This window comes from Ochotona princeps, chromosome 6, assembly GCF_030435755.1.
Source record: "Ochotona princeps isolate mOchPri1 chromosome 6, mOchPri1.hap1, whole genome shotgun sequence".
Classification (NCBI taxonomy): domain Eukaryota; kingdom Metazoa; phylum Chordata; class Mammalia; order Lagomorpha; family Ochotonidae; genus Ochotona; species Ochotona princeps.
In genome coordinates this window covers 44,801,480-44,821,720 of record NC_080837.1, presented here as the reverse complement: position 1 = coordinate 44,821,720, position 20,241 = coordinate 44,801,480, and the positions used below count along the sequence as shown (strand labels likewise).

The 20,241-nt window shown below is 36.3% G+C and overlaps 3 protein-coding genes across 3 annotated transcripts; 2 read left to right on the top strand and 1 right to left on the bottom strand.

Moving 5' to 3' along the window:
* Window positions 1-978, bottom strand: LOC101525902 (olfactory receptor 4K3). The gene has a single exon (XM_004584627.3). It carries the CDS (start codon window positions 946-948, stop codon window positions 1-3), a length of 948 nt encoding a protein of 315 aa, XP_004584684.2. The 5' UTR covers window positions 949-978.
* A 7,636-nt stretch (window positions 979-8,614) lies between these two features.
* On the top strand, window positions 8,615-9,590 carry LOC101521311 (olfactory receptor 4K2). The gene has a single exon (XM_012926809.3). It carries the CDS (start codon window positions 8,637-8,639, stop codon window positions 9,588-9,590), a length of 954 nt encoding a protein of 317 aa, XP_012782263.2. The 5' UTR covers window positions 8,615-8,636.
* An 8,577-nt stretch (window positions 9,591-18,167) lies between these two features.
* On the top strand, window positions 18,168-19,148 carry LOC101521059 (olfactory receptor 4K15-like). Its single transcript, XM_058665392.1, has one exon. It carries the CDS (start codon window positions 18,168-18,170, stop codon window positions 19,146-19,148), a length of 981 nt encoding a protein of 326 aa, XP_058521375.1.
* Window positions 19,149-20,241: the final 1,093 nt, after the last annotated feature.

The window sequence follows — 20,241 nt, the reverse complement described above, 5'->3', positions numbered from 1 at the left end:
TCAAGGAGTGTGAGCAGTCTTCCTAAACTTCAACATGTGTCTGCTCAGTTTCCTCATGGAATCCTTGACATCTTTATTTCTCAGAGTATAGATCACTGGATTCAAGAGAGGAGTGAATATGGTATAAAACACTGAGAGCACTTTGTCTATTGGGAAGTTTGTAAAAGGCCACACGTAGATGAAAATGCATGGGCCAAAGAAAAGGGTTACCACAGTGAAATGGGCACTGCAGGTGGAGAGGGCTTTGGAGGTCCCTCCAGAAGAGCGTTGCCTAACGGTGATCAGGATGACCGTGTAGGAGATGACCAAGAGGATGAAGCAGACCAGGGCGATCATGCCACTGGTTGAGATCATGAACACTCCCAGAATGTACGTGTCCACGCAGGCAAGTTTAATCACCAAAGGGAGGTCACAGAAGAAGCTGTCTACTTCATTGGGGCCACAGAAAGGCAGGTTCACAGTAAATGCCAACTGACTCAAAGCATGAAAGATACCGACAACCCAGGACAGTATCACAAGCCCCACGCACATTCTGGGACTCAGGATGGCTAGGTAACGCAGAGGCTTACATATAGCCACGTACCTGTCGAAGGACATGGCAATCAGTAGTACAATCTCCGCCCCTCCGAGCAGGTGTAAGAAGAATATCTGGGTTATGCAGCCTTCGAAGGAGATGGCTTTACGCTCGCTGAGGAAGTCTGCGATCATTTTGGGGGTGGCAAAGGAGGCCAGGGACATATCGATGAAGGAGAGGTTACCCAGCAGGAAATACATGGGGGAGTGAAGGCGAGGTTCGATCACCACGGTGAGCAAGATAAGGAGGTTTCCCAGCACAGTGGCTGCATAGACTACGGAGAAAAACAGGAAGTAGAAGATCTGGAGGTTCGCAGAACTAGACAGACCCCGTAGAATGAACTCAGTCACTACGGAGTCATTGCCGCAGGCCATTCAGTCTGATTTCTGCAAGAATTCTGGCATTTGTAGGTAGTAGAGAAACTAGGACAAAATACAACAACCAAGCTGAAGTTTTTTTTTTTTCCTAAATAAAAGTAATAGAGAGCAAAGGGACAGAAAAGGTCTACCAAGAGACAATACCTGCTTCAATTTTCTATCGGTGATTGTTTAGAAGAACAATGAAAGAGCCTCTACTTCTCAGTTCCTCAATTTCAATAGCAATGTAGATACCATGAAGATCTTTGTTTCATGTCCACAGTGCCATACAGCTTTCAAAGATAAAGAGTATGTTGTGGTTGGAACCTGAAGAACTCTGACATTTCAATGTGTATTTTGAGCAGAAAGAGAGCCATGATGTCTGCAATCAGATTCATTCTGATGGAATTTATTGCCTTTCACCACAACACAATGAAACAGAAAATTCTTCCTGTTTCCAGAGTTCCCATGACGCAGTTATGAGATAGGCTTTCACAGAAACAAAATAAGGTGATACTAACCTAGATGTACTTACTAATACAAGTTATAACTGAACTGGTTAGCGAGACCTTCTCTTACAAAGCACACTAAAAGCCGAATTTTAACTATGCCACTAAGACACAGGTTCTGTCTTGTTTTCCCCCCCAAAATTCTATCATAAGTAAAGGATCTCAACAACTACCTACTGATGTCTTCATTCTAAAGTTAGTTTTCTTTGTTTTACTCCACATTGTTCTCAGGTCTTTTATCCATTCCCGAATCTTTGAAGTCTTCTGCACCACCTACCTGATATTACAATAGATGCCTACAGCAAAGCTCTCTCTTAAAGTAGTACACCAGAAATAAACTCACCTCAGAAGATGTCGTTAAAATCCCATCCAAAGTGCTTATCATTGGATAACTTAACTTAGTCATACAGTGATTCTGTTTCTTCTTATGTAAAAAAAGTAGGTTGATGGCCTTAAAATGTTTTCACATAGTATTTTATATTAATCTGGCTTCTGAAGATGATCTCAGCTGGTATGGAGCAAAAATAAGCTGAATCTTTTGCAAGGAGATCCAGTATCCTTATGACCCTTTTATTAATAACACTTATATTAACATGATTTAATTCAAGGAATTACTAAAAAGGCATGGAAAAGACCAGTCACTGCTTGGGGAGTGAACAGATGTTCAAGTTGCAGTGGGAATTATTAAAACATTCATGGTGGTTGGATGTTTTAAGATGACTTACAAAATTAGCAAAAAATCTAAGATGCATGATTGCTCTTATATGCCTCATACACATTGATGTTGTGGGAGAGAGAAGGTGCAAGAGGTGATATTTATCTGGAGTCACAGCAAAGATGAGAGAAATAGAATCTTTGCTTTGAGAGCCTATAAATGTTTCTTCTCACTTTATTCATTAATAATTGAATATACAGTTTTTCCCCTCATACATAGAAAAATTGATACAGTAGGTAATAGAATGAGTATTCAAGACTTTAAAATTTATAATGCTCATATGAATCAGCATGGACTAAGGGAAAAAATGAAGTGAGTGGAAAATTTTAAAAATCTGATTTATACATTCTAACAGTGTAAAAGAGTAAATGATCATGCAATCTTTAATATCTTTACAAAATTAGATTTACAACCAATTACAACATATTTTTCATGGATTTTTATGTTAATGTAATAGTAATACAAAGAGAACAGATTCCATGTAGCTCATAGAAACAATTCTAAGAATATTCTACTTCTCTGACGTTTTCCTTCTCCCTCTCTCTTCCTTCCACACTTACTTTCTTATTTAACTTTTGAGATAACATCTTTTAATGCACATTATAGTCAAGCCTTGATGCTGACAAATAAAAAGATAAACAATAAAAAGACCATAGTTCAGCAGAAATAATAGCAAGAGCTAAAAACAGTAATCAAATGAAAAGATGTCTTTCACTCATATACAGGAAACTTGAAAATAATCACAGATCATTGAAACCAGACAGTTTCTTACCTCTGCAGATTGCTGTTCAACTGTCCAACCGCATTTGTTTTTACCTGGATTGTTTTCAGTTTTCTTGTCAAAGATTAGTTGGCTATACATGCGTGGGCTCTCTTCTGGTGTTTCTGTTCTGGTCCATTGTTCTTCTTTGTTCTTGTACCAGTACCAGACTGTTTTGATGACTACTGCTCTGTAGTATGTCTTGATGTCTGGAACGTGATTTCTCCCAGCTTCATTTTTACTCATCAGGATAGCTTGGGCTATTCGTGGTCTCTTATGTTTTCAAATGAACTTTTGCATCATCTTTTCTATTTATGAGAAGAATGTTGTTGGGATTTTGATTGGGATCATGGTGAATTTATATATTACTTTTGGTAAAATGGATATTTTTGATAATGTTGATCCTGCCAATCCAGGGATATGGTTAGTTTCTCCATCTTTTAATGTCTTCTATTTAAAAAAAAAGTTTTATAGTTTTCAGAGTTCTTCTACATATTTGGTTAGATTAATTCTTAGGTAATTAAGACTTCTTTCCACTAATTTTTAAAAGATTTAGTTCAATTTTATTGCAGTCAGATATACAGAGAGGAGGAGAGACAGAGAGGAAGATCTTCCATCCGTGGATTCACTCGTCAAGTGGCAGCAACAGCTGGAGCTTAACCAATCTGAACCCAGGAGCCTGGAGCCTCTTCTGGATCTCCCACATGGGTACAGGGTCCCAAGGCATTGGGCCATCCTCTATTGCTTTCCCAGGCTGCAAGCAGGGAGCTGGATGGGAAGTGGGACTGCCGGGATCAGAACCAGTGCCCATATGGATCCTGGCCCATTCAAGGCGAGGACTTTAGCTGCTAGGCTACTCTTTCCACTATTTTAAGGGAACTGTATTTACAATTTCTTTCTCAGACATGGAGATATTTGTCTATACCACCTGTAACCTTACCAAAAAAAAAAGCAGCTCTAAATGGATCACAGACCTCAATTTGTACCCATAAACCATGAAAATATTAGAGGAAAACATAGGAAGCACTTTCCAAGATACTTGGTGTCTAGAAAAAGACACCAAAAACAGGCAGTCAAAGCCAAAATAAACAATTGAGACTACATCACACTTAAAGTATTCTGTACAGCAAAAGAAATGATCAACAAAGTAAAGAAGCAAGCAACAGAATGGGAGAAAAATCTTTACACACTACATAACCGATCAGGGACTGATGTCCAAGATTTACAAAGAGCTTCAGAAACCCAGTGACAACAAAACAAACAATCCTGTGAACAAATGGGCAAAAAAAAAATGAACAGACATTTCAAAAGAACAAATTCAAATGACTAAAAGATTGTACCCCTGACAAAAGATCTCAGGCTCCCTGGCAGTTAAGGAGATACAAATGAAAACCACGTTGACATTCCACTTAACTCCAGTGAGGTTGGCCTACATTCAGAACTCTACTAACAACACTTGCTGGAGTGCATGTAGGGGAAAGGTGCCATCCTTCATTGTTGGTGGGAGAGTAGGGATGTACAACCACTATGGAACTCAGTATGGAGAATCCATAGGAACTGAAAACTGACCTGCCAAATGACCTAGCTATCCCGCTGCTGGTACTGTGTCCAAAGGAAGCAAAATCTGTGTATGAGAAAATGGCCTCTACTCCGATATTTACAGCAGCACATGCATATATACACACACAGAGAGATATTGTCCAAGTGATGCTTCACTCCTCAAATGTCCACAGTGGCAAGGGGTTATGCTAGGCCCAAAGCCAGGATCCCAGAGCTTTTTCCAGGTTTCCCTCATTGGTGCAGGGGCCCAATCACTTGAGCCATCTTTTACTGCTTCCCAGGGACATTATCAGGAAGCTGGGTCGGAGGTGTAGCAGTCAGATCTCAAACTGATTCCCATTTGTGTTGCAGGTGTCACTAGTAGCTGCTTAATCCAGAACACAACACTGACCTATCCAATGGCTGTTTTGCATCTGAAAAAAATTGATCATATTGTTTTTGACCTTCATCTTAGTAATGCTGTGTATTATACTTACTGATTTGTGTATGTGAGCCATCTTTGTACTCCTGCATCGAATTTCACTTGATCATGTTGAATAACTTTTTAAATGTGCTATTGATTTTATCTACTGGCATTTTTGAGGATCTTACCATCTTTGTTCATCAAGGCTTTGATTTCCAGCTTGCTTTCTTTTGTTGTGTTAAATTTGTATTCTATCCATCTGCCATTGAATCCCAAAGCAGGTTTGCAATTTTTTGGCCGCTTCCCAAGGATATGGGAGTGATTATCCATTTCTCACACCAGGACTAGGTAATCACATCTCACTCTCACACTTATAAGGCTTGTGTAGCCCTGGGAGTGCACACCAGGATCACATGATATTGATGGTGAAGCATTATAAAACATGTGTGTCCTGCCAGAGTGCAAGTCTCCATCTGATACTGAGATTGGTCCACAAGCACATACCTAGGGAATAGACTTGACCACTCTTAGACTTTTCTAGCTCAGCAGTGGCTCTCAAGACACAGTTCTATTGTTCATTCATGTCTGCTCAAGGCCAGAAGACGATAATAAAATGGTCTCTTTTCTACCCAGACTGGTACTAGACTAGATCATACCTGAGTATCACAGACTTTGGGACTCCATGTGCCCCAGTTTGTCTAAGGCCTGTGCTGACACACCAAAATCAATCTTTCCCACCAGACCACATGTTAGGACAAGTCCAGAAGTTCTATCTGTAAGCAGTGACCAGGGGTATGTGCCTGTCTTTACCAAATGCCAGCATATCTTGGTGATAGAACTGTAATGCCAGGTTTAAGTGATGGGAGGGGAAACTCGGCTTTTCAGAGTGCAAATACTCAGTCTGCAAGTATGGGTCAGTGAGCAGGGGCCATAGGGATCTACCCAACTTTGACATTTCATTGTAGTGGGCATAATACTGAAATTCAAGTCACCCTCACTCCTCCAAACGGAACATGATTTTCTATGCTGTGTTGCTTATCTGGGGGAGGGGTTAGGCCACTCTTTAATTCCTATCTGTTTTTCTATGTAATTTTTTGTTTTGTTATTATGCTAAAAAAGGAGTCTCTATGGTCTCTTACCTGGCTTGTATAGTTCTTATCAAGGCTACCCTGTACATGACTAGAGTTTCAAATTGGTTTCTTTTTGGGGGAAGTGGTTGTCAGAGTCACTTGCTCAACTAACATCTTGCTTTCCTGCAGCTATCTTTTTGATACACTGATTTTATATCTTTTGGATATGCTTGTATATCTGAGCCTTTTAATTGTTTTCATTCATTCAATCAGTCTAAATATTTTAAGTGAAGAATTTAATCCTCTTACATCCCAAGTTTTTATTGGTTGGTAAGGTTTTGATCTTGTCATTTTACTAAAATGCTCTGATTATTTTCCATAATATTTATTTATTGTTTTTATTGTTTATCTTTGAGATTTTGAGGTTTTCTAACCAAAAAAATTATTTTTTTCTCATTTTTGTGTTTATGTTCTATTGACTTCTATATTTTCATGCGTTTTTTCTAAAAATTTCTTATTTTATTTTTTATTGGAAAAGCAGATATAAAAAGAGAAGAAGATACAGAGAGAAAGATCTTCCATCCACTGGTTCACTCCCTAAATGGCTGCAGTGGCCAGAGCTGAGCTGATCTGAAGCCAGGAACCACAAGCCTCTTCCAGGTCTCCCATGTGGCTGTAGGGCCTTCTGCTTACTCTTCCCTCATAACAGGACTGGATTCTTGGTTCAGAGTTGATCTTGATGGGAGATTGGAATACAATGGCATCATCATTTTTCCAGTTCACTCAACACCACTGCAGTTAAGTTGTGTTGCTTTGTGTATGTGTGTGTGTGTGTGTGTGTGTTCCTACATGCTCAAACTGTAGTATTCAATCTAAATCAAAAGTTTATGGCATGTATCCCACAAGAATACTTTCATGAGTGACTTTCCACATTGTAACTTTTCCTCTATTTAATGTTCAGTTCACAAGGGATCTCTGAGAGTTAACTGACTCTTTCCAATTGTTTTACTTATCACTGCTCAGTATTTCCCAAGAACTCTGACTCGCTGGAAGCAGAGGTGCATGTGTTTCCATTTCATTTTCAGTTGCTTCTAGTAGAGTTAGATAACCATGAGTAGTTAGTTAAATTACTTCTAATGTTCTTATGAAACAATGACTTTTTCAACTTCCATTTCCTGAATCTTTCAGGTCCAAGTGAAAACAGTAATTATGAATTCCCAAAAGGTTCTTGAGATACGTTCTCCTATGAACTCAATAATATTATCTTTGTTATCTAATAAATCCCATTGCAAGATGACTTCTTGGTCAATTCCCTAGACCATTTGGCATCCATTTTATCTATACCTGTTAGACAGCTAATGGTTTGAACAGGTCATTTATTTATGTTTGAAATTATCCTCTACATTCTTTCCTATAAGTCTTTAAACACTGAGTAACGTAAAGGCATGATTCTGCTGTAGCTCTAATAAGTAGAGGTGTTTTACAAATGAATTCTACTGAAACACTTTAAATACTTGCCCTTCTCACTTTTTTCTGCTAAGCTTTATTCATGGAACTTAGTTAATAAAATAATTAATGTGTACTGGCAGATCTGAAGAGAGAATTCTAACAGGGATTGGATGGATGAATCGATCTTGGGCTCTCCCATAAACATGATATAATCCTTTAGGAGAAAAAGGTAACTTTTTAAAAAAGATTCTTTTTTTTTTTTCACTTGAAAGGCAGAGTTACAGAGAGACAATGTTCCTTTTGCTGTTTCACCTCTTAAACAACCACAATGGCCAGGGTTGATCTGATCTTAGTCTACCAGCCAGGAGCTTCTTCCTGTTCTCTAGAATGAGTAGTTAGTTAAATTACTAACAGGGATTTAGTTAGTATGGGATACCAGTGCCGCAGGTGTAGGCTTAACCTGTCACACACACCATGGTGCTAGCACCCTGGTGATGCTGTAAATTGAAGAATTAGAAATATTTGTAGGGCAAACTGGCTCATATTTTAAAGGAAAGCAAATTGCTATTAAAAGCATGAAATGCCTTTCATTAGTCTGGATCTCCACAGTAATACCTCAGTTTTTCACTGAATGAATAGCAATAAAAGTAATTCTCTGACTTGTCTTTTGGGTTTTAACTGGGAAAAGTAAATCTTTGAATATGCTGATAGTTCTCTGGAAATTTACAAGAGCTCAATCATTCTTGAAGGTTTACTGTAAAGCTGCTCAAGAACCCTTGTGATACAATTTTATGTTTCCCCATGAAGAATAGCTTTATGGGTAGATTTAAAAGACTAAACAGATATGTTAATAGATAAATGTGTGGGGAACATATTGTTAACAAAAAAGTACTTACCAAGTACCAGCTATTATTCAATGATTACGTAGATAAAAGTATACACAAACATACACTTTCATCTGCTAACAATGATCTTATTTTGCTGTGATTGCCACTTACTGCCAGAACAGAGTGTCATTTTCAATATCGTGCTTAAATGTTTTTGTTCTAAAATCAGTAATATTCTATAGTTTCCGTTGCAGCTGATAAGTTAAGTGAGAATCAAAATGGAAGTAAGGACAATTCCCCACATAGTAAAAATGTCTACAAAACTAGATTTTCGGAATTGGAGATTGTGTTTCCACTGAATCATGCTTTTCTTTTTTGCTTTTAAATACAGAATTCTACCTGTGAAGCAGACAATGGATGCTGCTAACAAGTCTACTGTTTCTGAATTTATTTTGCTGGGACTCTCTGATTCTTGGGAACTACAGATGTTTTTCTTTACAGTGTTTTCATTGTTTTATGTGGCAACAATGGTGGGCAACAGCCTGATAGTCATCACAGTTTTATGTGATGCCCACCTGCACGGTCCAATGTATTTCCTGCTTACAAACCTCTCCATCATTGATATGTCTCTTGCTTCATTTGCTACCCCCAAGATGATTACAGATTACTTAATGGACCATAAAACCATCTCTTTTGATGGCTGTATCACTCAGATATTTTTCCTACACCTTTTCACTGGTACTGAGATTGTTTTACTCATGGCTATGTCCTTTGATAGGTATATTGCAATATGTAAGCCCCTGCGCTATGCTTCAATAATCAGTCCTCGGGTATGTGTTGCTTTCGTGGTAGCTTCCTGGATTGTAGGGATCATGCATTCCATGAGCCAGGTCATATTTGCACTCACATTGCCATTCTGTGGTCCCAATAAAGTGGATAGTTTTTTCTGTGACCTTCCTGTGGTGTTTCAGCTGGCTTGTGTGGATACTTCCGTTCTAGGTCTCTTTATGATCTCAACAAGTGGCATAATTGCTTTGTTCTGCTTTATTCTTTTATTTAATTCTTATATTATTGTCCTGGCTACCATAAAGCACCATTCTTCCAGAGGATCCTCCAAGGCCCTTGCTACCTGTACAGCTCACTTCATTGTTGTCTTCATGTTCTTTGGGCCCTGCATCTTCATCTACATGTGGCCACAAAGCAGCTTTCTGGTGGACAAGATCCTGTCTGTATTTTATACAATTTTTACTCCTATTCTGAACCCAGTGATTTATACATTGAGGAATCAAGAAGTCAAAACAGCCATAAGGAAGCTAAAGGATAGGTTTCTAAATTCGAGCAAGACAACTCATTCATATTACTTTTAACTTATGGGTAATTCTAGCTTTAGCTTTTGAGGCTTAGATGCCATTGATTTTTTTTATTACATTGCATTATGTGATACAGTTTTATAGGTACTGGGATTCCCCCAGATGCCATTGATTTTTTGACAAAAAACATTGGTTACAACTTTAAGTTAGTTTAGTATTTAATAAGTTGTTACCAAATTGCAATTGCCACAAATTTCTGAAGAGGCTGCAAGGTCGTGCATTTTGAAATTAATCTCATGTGTGTGTTCAAAAGTCATTTGAAATATCAGAAAAACCAGGTTAGTCAAGATGATATCTGGCAGAAACAAAAACTATAAAAAGATCACAAGTGATTAGCTAAGAATTTAATGCAGTAATAATCAATTCATGGCAATGGGGAGCAAAAGCTGAGAAGAGTAAATGGCAATCAAAGGGGAACTAAGAAATAGCTACCTACAGCTAACAACCAAGTTACTCAGTTTTTGCTCCAAAGTGTTACGAATTAGCAGTATTGCTATAATCCACACTGAATTCTGTACAGAACATTATACTCAGACAAAATGTGATGATTTTCTGCTTATGTCCATAAGCCGCTCTTTCTTCACATGCGAAGTTTTAGATTTGTAATCTTTTCTATTAAAGGAAGTTATTTATGTATTTCATGGCAAACATTTACAAGATACAAAGCAAATGATGTAATATGTGAGACTCCACCAACCACACTTAACTAATAAACCAAGTGGTTACGCTACAATTTCTCCTGATAATATTGAGCAGATAGAGAGGTTGAAGAATTCTTCAAATCAGAAAACTTTATGAAATGATTGACAACACAGTGGTTTTTAATTTAAAATAGACATTATGGTAGCTTAATGCCCAAGATGTTAAAATTAGAATTAAATCCAAAAAAGAGTTATGGTAATTTATGGGGAGCCTATGTTGTCCTTTTAAAGTGTTATAATACTTAACATTTTACTTATTATGTGTTATCTTAAATATTGAATGCATATTAGTAATTAGCTTAATAATGTAATATCAGTGTAATTGTAAAAGTTTTTGCATATGCATAGGCTTTTTATTATTTTTGATTCAGAACTCTAATTTAAATGCTGGCTGATAGGTATGCAAAATGTCACAACCATTTTTGGTAGTTACTGGAAGTGCAAGTATTCTAAGTCATGAGAAATATATAATTCTGCATATCTGCTTTGCAAATATTGTTTAATTAGTACAAAACATTAAAAATTAAGCTTAGAATTTGTTAAATGATATTTGTGAAATGCATGGGCCAGACTTATTACTCAACTTGTATCAATAAAAGGAAAGATGAATTGGAAGCATAGTATTTGATAAATATAAAGTTGTTGTTTTCTGAAATGATTAAGGACATGATTAAAATAAAGAATTATATGCATATGTTAATCACTGCCTATGAAAGATGAATGAAGAAGAGGAAATGTTTAGCTTTTAATTATAACCCAGACTACAATGGTAATGTGATATTTCCTCATTGGCATAAGTTTTTCTTTAATTAATTAATGTATTGAGCAAATACATTTTGTTCACAAAAATAAGGAACAAATGTATAATTTAAGAATGTATAATATGTTGAAAACTTGGGCAGTTTTGAAATCATTACATCAAAGTGTCTATAGTACTAAAATAAATATGTTAACAAAATAAGAACATAATTTTATTTAAATCAGGGGATCAGGTGGATCTATTTAGGTTTTGTTTGACTTTATCTTTGTTGTGGTTCTTTTGTGCAAATGCATTCAGAATCACGAACCTCATTTTTGTCAGTATTTTAGTTGATTTTTTTAATGAAATATATTATTTGTTCAGGGAATATTTTAAGAGATGAACTTCTTACAGTATAAACTTGTAGTCTTTTAAAGAGAGTACCATCAGTCATGAGCACTTTTGTGGAAAATTCTAAAGCTCAGAAACATTTGCCAAGACACGCTCAAATATGTAAATTACCAGCACAATACAGTAAGATTGAGTGGTGAAATTAATGGTAGCTGAGAGTGAGAAGCACCAGGGACAGCCTCCAGAGTACTTCCTCATGCAAAGGAAGCTCTTTACCACCTTGCCTGGCAGCTGGGCAGTTAACATCCAAGATGTCTGCTTTTAAAATCCTAGTTAGGACTCATGTGGATGGCTTCATCACCAAGATGCTGACCAAGGGTAAAATCAGATGCAAGATATTCAACTCTTAGGTTGGAAGGATGGTTACTTTTGCCATCTGCATTTCACAAGGCATGTTACATGTACAGAAACCATATAGGTATAAATACATACACAAATTGAACATGTTTTAAAATGGTCTGCCCTGCTTCCATTAACACAACTGACTGAAGGAATGTATAAATATGAAGCATTTGCAAGAAAATTGTGTTCACAAATAACTTCATATTCTTACAGGAATATAAAGATCCATGTAGTTTGGTGATACCAAATATGAAATTTTAAAAACTATGAAAAGCTGATTGTAAAGAGTCTTGCAAAAGTAAACAGGAAATTTGAGTGCAGTTGAAAAAGAGAAAGTTCAGGCAAAATGAAAATGAATAAAATATAAATTAAACAAAGGTATTGCATATGTACCAAAATGTCCATACAATTACAAATTATGCTTGTTTACTTTTAAAACATTTGAGAATTACAGAATACTACACTGTAGAAGGATCATGGATTTGCCATGAAGCTAGTGAGCTTGTGTTTCAGATTCCCTTCCCTTGCATGCCTGTTGTCATAGTCCTGAGTGAGTACTAATCGCTGTTTATTGATACTTTTTACTTTCTCTTAAGGAGGTGCCTTCAGATTGGAATGCTTGGTTTCTGCAGAATCTGGATTCACATTGACTGTATGAGTAACACTGATTCTGGTAGTGTTTAAGGCTGGTTCTGCTGTTATTGGTATAAACCTGAGATATTTCATATCTCTATCACAGTTTCAACATCCATAAAAGGAAACAGAAGGGACACATATGCTATAGAGTTGTTTGAAGAATAATGGAAGTATATAGTTGTGTTCAGTGACTAGCCATTTTCTAAGTGACCAACTCTGATGTCCTTTCTTTGACACTAGATATTCTCTTAGACTAATAATTGTTATTTGTTTAGTAAATTCAAATATTCATGTAAACACATGTATGCAAAAAAAGTAATGTGTATCAAGATCAATTTGGAAAATTAAAAATGACTTCAAGAAAACCATGTTGACTCTTATGTTAAGGCAAGCTTATAGAAAATTGGTTCATAACTGTAAATCAAAGGGCATGTTAATTTGTTAGTTAATCATCATGGTAATGTCTCTTATAATGAGGAATTATTCTATTGGCTTAATGATTTTTAAGATGAATTTTTCACTATATTTTTTTGTAAGGAGTAATAATGCTTAATTCTTATATTGTCAAGGTGAAGAAATAGGTGAGTAGGCTAGTAAAGATAATAGTTTTGTGTTGCCTAAACGTCTTATGTGAACTATGTAATGTGAACTAAACTGGGGATAAAGTGATTATTGATTCTGCAGACTGATAATTCTTAGTAAGATGTTACATATGAGCATATCCGAACGCTTTATAGAAATGCTTTCAGAGCCACTAACAGATACCAGGGAAATTTTGTTTTTTAAATGATCTTATACACAAAATAGTTACAGCAAAATTGGCAAGAAAACTGAAAATATGCTCTTCTTTGCTTGTTTCTTCCCTTATATTATTTTACGTGCTGAAATTTGCATGTATGTATACAGAGAGAACATAAAGAAGAAAGAGCCACAGGAATCTAATTCACATTTGTCCTCTCAGACTTTTGCAAAATCCACTAACCAGTTTGATACTTTCAGTTTATAAGATTGTTGAGCTGATTAAATTTATGACAATCACAATATCTTTTGATGGAAATTATTTTTAATGCTCTTGCTTATCCCTGTTAGGTGAAGACATACAAATTATGTTGTATTTTGAACAAATGCCCAAACAACACTGAACACATAACTTGGGTTTTATGCTGATGTATTATGTATATTTGTACTTCTGCTGGTATGCTTCAATGAATGTTTCATCCTTTCTCTCTGATACTTTGTAAAAATAAACAAGTTCCAATTCTTGGCATTATTTATATAATTTTACTACAAATTTACACTACAAATATTAAAGGAAAACATAGAAAGCGCTCTCCAAGATATAGGCATTGATAAAGACTTCTTAGGAAAGATACCCAAAGTACAGGCAATAAAGCCAAAATAAACAAATGGGATTACATTAAACTAAGAAGCTTCTGTGCAGCAAAGGTCATGATCAATAAAGTGAAGAAGCAACCAACAGAATAGGAGAAAATCTTTGCACACTACACAACCAATAGGGGTCTAATATCCAGGATTTAGAAAGAACTTCAGAAACTCAACAATAGCATAACAACTGATGCTGTGAAAAAACCGGTTTTCGCTGTGAGGAAATGAGACATTTTTCAAAAGAACAAACTCAAATGGTGAATAATAATACAATCTAGTATAGCAAAGACATGGAAACCACCCTGATGTCCATTGAAAGAGGAATGAATGAAAAAAACTGTGGTATATCTACTCTATGGAATACTACTCAGCCATTAAAAAGAATGAAATCCTACTATTTGCAAGAAATTGCTCCCAACTAGGGACCATTATGTGCAGTGAAATAAGCCAATCATAAAAGGAAAATATCATACGTTCTCTCTGATATAGGGTAGCCTTCGTGAAAATTCAAGATCAGCAGATACATAGGTAAACATGCATGCATTTATAGTCATCTAGAGGAACAGTAGACTCTATCATATCAATATGTGAGGACACAATGTAGTATGCATTTCTGGTTCCAAATCAAAGATGGACTCCCAATGAAACTGTTAAGTATATCATGACAATAGGATACTGGACTCTGCCATTGCCCATACTTACAGTGTCAGGATATACTTAAGTAGCAGAGTGATAGACTTATCACCGTTTTTGAAGGACTATACTATTATAATAACACAGGGGGAATTAGTGGGGAGAGATAAATGGGGTACAGGGTGGGGAAATTCCAGAGCCTATGGAACTGTATTATAAAATAAATTTTAAAAGATTAAAAAAAATTCATCACACTTTCTTATTACAAGATACCATACTTCTCTGCTGAGAAGGTAGCACTTAAGATACAATTCAATTAGACTCTTATTATTTCAAAATCTATATGTAAAATTCTCCTAAATGTACAAGAAATATAGGGCATACAATTTATAATTATTAAGATACAAGCAATGAGCTCTGGGAATTGAGAGAAAGCATTAAGTGGTTTGGCTACCTGGACTTAAGCCATTTTCCCTATTTATAAAGCCAGCAAGCATGTAACTATAGATACTTACCTTGGGACTTACCCGTGTGTATTCATTCCCCAGTCCTAAATAAAATGGAGAAATAATAAAATGGGAAAATAAAGTGTTGAGAAAAATGAGATGTTTGCCTAAGTCAATATTTAGTTCAGTGACGTAGCTCAGCTGAAAAGCACCATACAACTCTATTAAAACATCATTTGATCGTGAAGACGCTACTTGTTTTAACTTCCTGAAAAAAAAAAAACCCCTGCAGGTAATTGAATCATGTATGGTTTATTTTGCCATGCTTGATACTTTTGCTTGGAATTTTCTCTTTGGGAAATGATAAAAAGACATTTAGTTAGAGGAAGAAAATTCAAGCATTGTCCTTGATATTTGGATGTGAAGTTTTATTCAAATTCCTTTGATTCAATTGCAAAATATTTGCAATCACATTGATTGAGAGTGTAAGATCTTAATGTGACAGAAAATAAGGAACAAGTTTTGTAATATTTCAAATGTAAAGTTTTGATTTTTTTTCTTAAGAAATAGTGAGTAGAGGAGACTCTTCATAAACTGTTCTGAAATACTATTTTCAATTCATTCCAGTCCAACACAATACCCACAAATAAATAGCATCTGTCAAAAATCACTTTCCATGATGATTTCTGGCATTTGTCTTCCTCCTCCGCTCCCATTCCATTAATTTCTAACACTAATGCATCTGCCATTTCTTAAATAACTGGACAAGTGAAAAGATATGGTCAAGAAAAGTGTCATTAGATTTGGATAATTATTTTCTTCCCAACAAAGAAACCACTCTGGTCACCCAAGTGATAATTATTTATCAAGATTCCTTTGCAATAGTTTTCTTTCAGTTATTTTGTCATAGTATGCTTTGCTCACCCACTTCATTATTTTGTATTCATGTTTTTAGAAGAGCAACAGAATAGCATTCCATGTCACAAATATTATCAAGGCATAAACTATTCCAGACTATCACGTTATAAACTAAAGTATATTCCTTTAAGTGAAAAGCATGGACTATTTTGGTAACCAAAATATATGTCATCTCTTACTATTTTACTAGAGAGGGCTAATGCTATAAAGTATATTTATTGATCTGTAATGGGGTTTTATATCAACTTTCCCAATTAATCTTATTTTCAATGTATTGCATAGTCTTAAACCTCAAGTGTTACATTCCAGTAGAAGCTATATTATCAAGGGCTATGGAAAGAACAATGAAAACCCCAGAAGTTTAAGCTTTGCCACTTATTTGTTAAATAACACCCAACAGATCATTTAGCCATTTTGTATTTAAATTTCCTTTTATAAAAATGAAGCTAATTTCTTTTCCCCCTGATTTTTGTAGAGTTTAATGCTCATATGTTGCAAACAACACTTTTGGACTTAAAAATTTTGTAAGCTGACATTTTTTTCATCATAGTTTATAATGATGGGCATTTGCTACTTTCTATTATAGCGTAGAAAGTTAGATATGCAGGTCTTCTACTTAAATTATAGAAAAAAGAGAAAACCTTCTCTTCTTGCAAATCAAAAGATTCTTGCATTTATGAACACATTTTAAAATGTAGAATTGTTAACTATCTCTTTTGGAACCTTTTCTGCATTGTTCCAAAGAAGCTACATAGCAAATACAGGCAGGATGGATTAGCTTAGAATCAAGGAGGGTACAATAAATCCATTTTATGAGGCAATTATGAATGGTTTTAAATAATTTTTACTGCAGCAAAAATAAGATTATCTTTGACTTTCATTTCCCATGAATTTTTTAAAGTAAACTAAAATTTGCAACTTTTCCTTATTTCAGCTTTAGTTCTTTTAGTTGTTATTTGTTATTAGCCTAGTTTTGCCAAGAAAGTATATGCTTTTGGATATTTTTCAAAGAGTGTGTCTTATTTTGTAGAGTCAGATGAATTTTTGTGAAAGCCTACAGATTATATATTCTGAATAATTATTTCTTTTTTTAAAGAGCCAACAATTCTTAGATCCTTTTTTAAAAAAGATTTATTCATTTTTATTGGAAAGGTAGATTTACGCAGAGAAGGAGAGACAAAGAAAAAGATCTTCCATCTGCTCTTGAACTCTCCAAATTACTGTAATAAGCAGAACTGAGTCAATCCTAAACCAGGAGCCAGGAGCTTCTTCTGGGTGCTCCATGCAGATGCAGGGCTCCAAGGCTTTGGGCATCCTCCCTTGTGTTCCCAGGCCATAATCAGGAGCCGGATAGGAAGTGGAGCAGCCAGGACAGGAACTGATATTCATATCGAATATCAGCACTTGGAGGTGGAGGATTAGCTAGTTGAGCCAAAGTGCTGGCCCTGTGATAATCATTGCTTCTGGAATGTTTCTGCATTTCTCAATGAAATGTACAATTGGCTTCCAAGTGATGTAATGTTCAACTCTGTCAACTAATGTAAATGTTGTGTTTTCTGTTTATTGTCACCTTATTTGTTAACATTATATACGACACACCATTCATCTCAGTTTGCCCATATGACACAATACTTGCTCAAAGGCTTTACTTCACATCAAAATGATTATTATATCTTTAGAAGCAATATGTGTTAAACACTTTGTTAGTTTGATTGTTGGGCTTGCCTGGTAGAGGAAAAGATGAAAAGCTAGAAAGGGGTATTTTCCTTGTAGGTGTTGCCTCTTGCAAATTGTTAGAATTGTAACTGCTTGTTGTTAATCTTTGGAGGATTGTGAGGAGAATTTTGGCGAGATAGTGTAAAGAATTTGAATACTTAATCTGTAGTTTAAATTAAGACCTTTGTGATGTAAATTTACCACTTAGTATCAGGTTTAACCCACAAATGTATATAATAAGGATAGTTGAAAGACTGTTTATGTCAAAATTACCCATAAGACATTACCAGATTCTAGGTCCAGATTCTAGCATTTTGCTAATGAGATTCTGAGATGCAGGTATGATGGCTCTGTGACCTACCTGATAGACCTGAATTACAACCTTGGCCCCTGACTTCTGCCTATGGGAACCTGGGCCATCGCAGGCATCTGGGGAGTGAGATACTGAATGGGAATTCTCTGTATCTCCTTGTTGCTCAAATAAATAATAAATTAAAAATTAAAAAAAGACATTCTCTGATACAGCCATGATATAACATTTCTAATTAATTTTGAGAAAAACCCTTTGGAATTGTCTATTTTTCTGGTTCTTGTTAGTAATTCCTATTGTTTCTCTTTGTAGGCATTTCTTTTATACTCTGAGACCATGGATCAGCAAAATAATTCCAGGGTGACTGAATTTGTGCTCCTGGGACTCTCCAGTTCCTGGGAGCTGCAGTGTTTCTTTTTTGTCTTTTTTAACTTCTTGTACGTTGTCATTGTGCTGGGAAACTCTCTCATTGTCTTCACTGTGATTTCTGAACCTGCCTTACACACACCCATGTACATTATGCTCAGCAACCTTTCAGTTCTTGATGTTTTCCTGGCTACTTACGCCACTCCCAAAATGATCCATGATTTCCTTCATGAACGCAAGACAATCTCCTTTGATGGCTGCATGGCCCAGATATTCCTATTGCATGTTTTTGCTGCTGGTGAGATGGTGCTCCTTGTAGCCATGGCATATGACAGATATGTTGCCATTTGCAAACCTCTCCATTATGCAACCATCATGAACTTCTGCAAGTGCACAGGTTTTGTGGTGGGCTCCTGGGTCATTGGGGTTATACATTCCTTGAGTCAGTTAGCTTTCACTGTAAACCTGCCCTTCTGTGGCCCAAATATTGTGGATAGTTATTATTGTGACCTTACTTTGGTTATCAAACTCGCCTGCATAGATGCCTATATCCCTGAAGTATTGATGGTTTTGGACAGTGGTCTTATGGGGATGGTTTCATTCCTACTTTTGCTGATCTCCTACACGTTCATCCTGGTTAGCATTCGCCGCCATTCTTCAGCAGGGATGGCCAAAGCCCGCAGCACTCTGACTGCCCATATCACTGTGGTGGTGCTCTTCTTTGGGCCTTGTATCTTCATCTACGCCTGGCCTTTCAGCAGTTTCCAAGCGGATAAAGTTTTATCTGTGTTCTCTACAGTTTTCACACCTATATTGAATCCCATTATCTACACACTGAGGAATAAAGAGGTAAAATCAGCAATGCTTAAATTGAAGACTCGGTTCATAAGTTCCAGGCTGCCTGTCCTCACTCGCACACTGACATGTTTCTCCCAGGACCAAAACTGTTGAACTGAGTAGACAGCGGAAACTTCATTTTTTTTCTTACGACCAGCTTTATGCTTGCAGCGGAAAACTGGACAAGGGGAAACCCTAAGACGGACTATGTCAGTCAGTGGACTCTGCACCAGCCTCATCATACCTGGACTGTTGCTGATGATATGTTGGAGCTTCTAATTGATCAAGGTGACGCTCTGCTGGCTCTGCCTACAAACCTGAGAGGGCCTCCCTAAGAGGCCGTTGAACTTGAACTGGACAAGTGGGATGCTGGACTCTGTATGGTGTAAACTTTTAATTAGGGAATCTCAATGGAACTTGAGCTGTGGTTATGCATCAAGGTGAAGGAATTCATGATGGGGGAAGGGTTTGGGGTGAAGGGGGGGGAATCCCAGTACCTATGAAATTGTGTCATGTAATGCAATGTAATTAATGAATAAATGAATATTAAAAAAAAAACAAAAAAAACACAATTACTTTGGTTAAACCAGCTGATTTGCACTATTTGTTAAACACCAGCAAATTTATACAAGGTTATATAATATCTAATTGTACTTCTATTTGTAATAGTTTTATGGCTTTGAGTTAATTGGTTTCTATTTATCATTTAAAATCAGTAATGGGATGTTTATATAATTGAAATTGTGTGAAATTAACTTTATATAAAAATGTAGGCTGCATATACAGATTAGTTAAATTGTGAATCCTGTTTCCTTTATATTCTAAAATACATATATATCTTGGAATATTTTAGTTCTGACATTAAAATCCAAGTTCATTAACATTTTCTTCACATCTTTTTTGCTTTTTTTTTTTTAAGATTTATTATTATTGGAAAGCTGGATATACAGAGAGGAGGAGAGACAGAAAGAAAGATCTTCCATCCGATGATTCACTCCCCAAGTGAGCTGCAACAGGCCAGTGCGCGCCAATCCGATGCCGGGAACCAGGAACCTCTTCCAGGTCTCCCACACGGGTGCAGGGTCCCAAAGCCTTGGGCCGTCCTCAACTGCTTTCCCAGGCCACAAACAGGGAGCTGGATGGGAAGTGGAATTGCCGGGATTAGAACCGGCGCCCATATGGGATCCCGGGGTGTTCAAGGCGAGGA

Excerpts from the sequence above, each read along its gene's own strand:
- LOC101525902 (XM_004584627.3), bottom strand. The coding sequence starts at position 948 with ATGGCCTGCGGCAATGACTCCGTAGTGACTGAGTTCATTCTACGGGGT.
- LOC101521311 (XM_012926809.3), top strand. The coding sequence starts at position 8,637 with ATGGATGCTGCTAACAAGTCTACTGTTTCTGAATTTATTTTGCTGGGA.
- LOC101521059 (XM_058665392.1), top strand. The coding sequence starts at position 18,168 with ATGGATCAGCAAAATAATTCCAGGGTGACTGAATTTGTGCTCCTGGGA.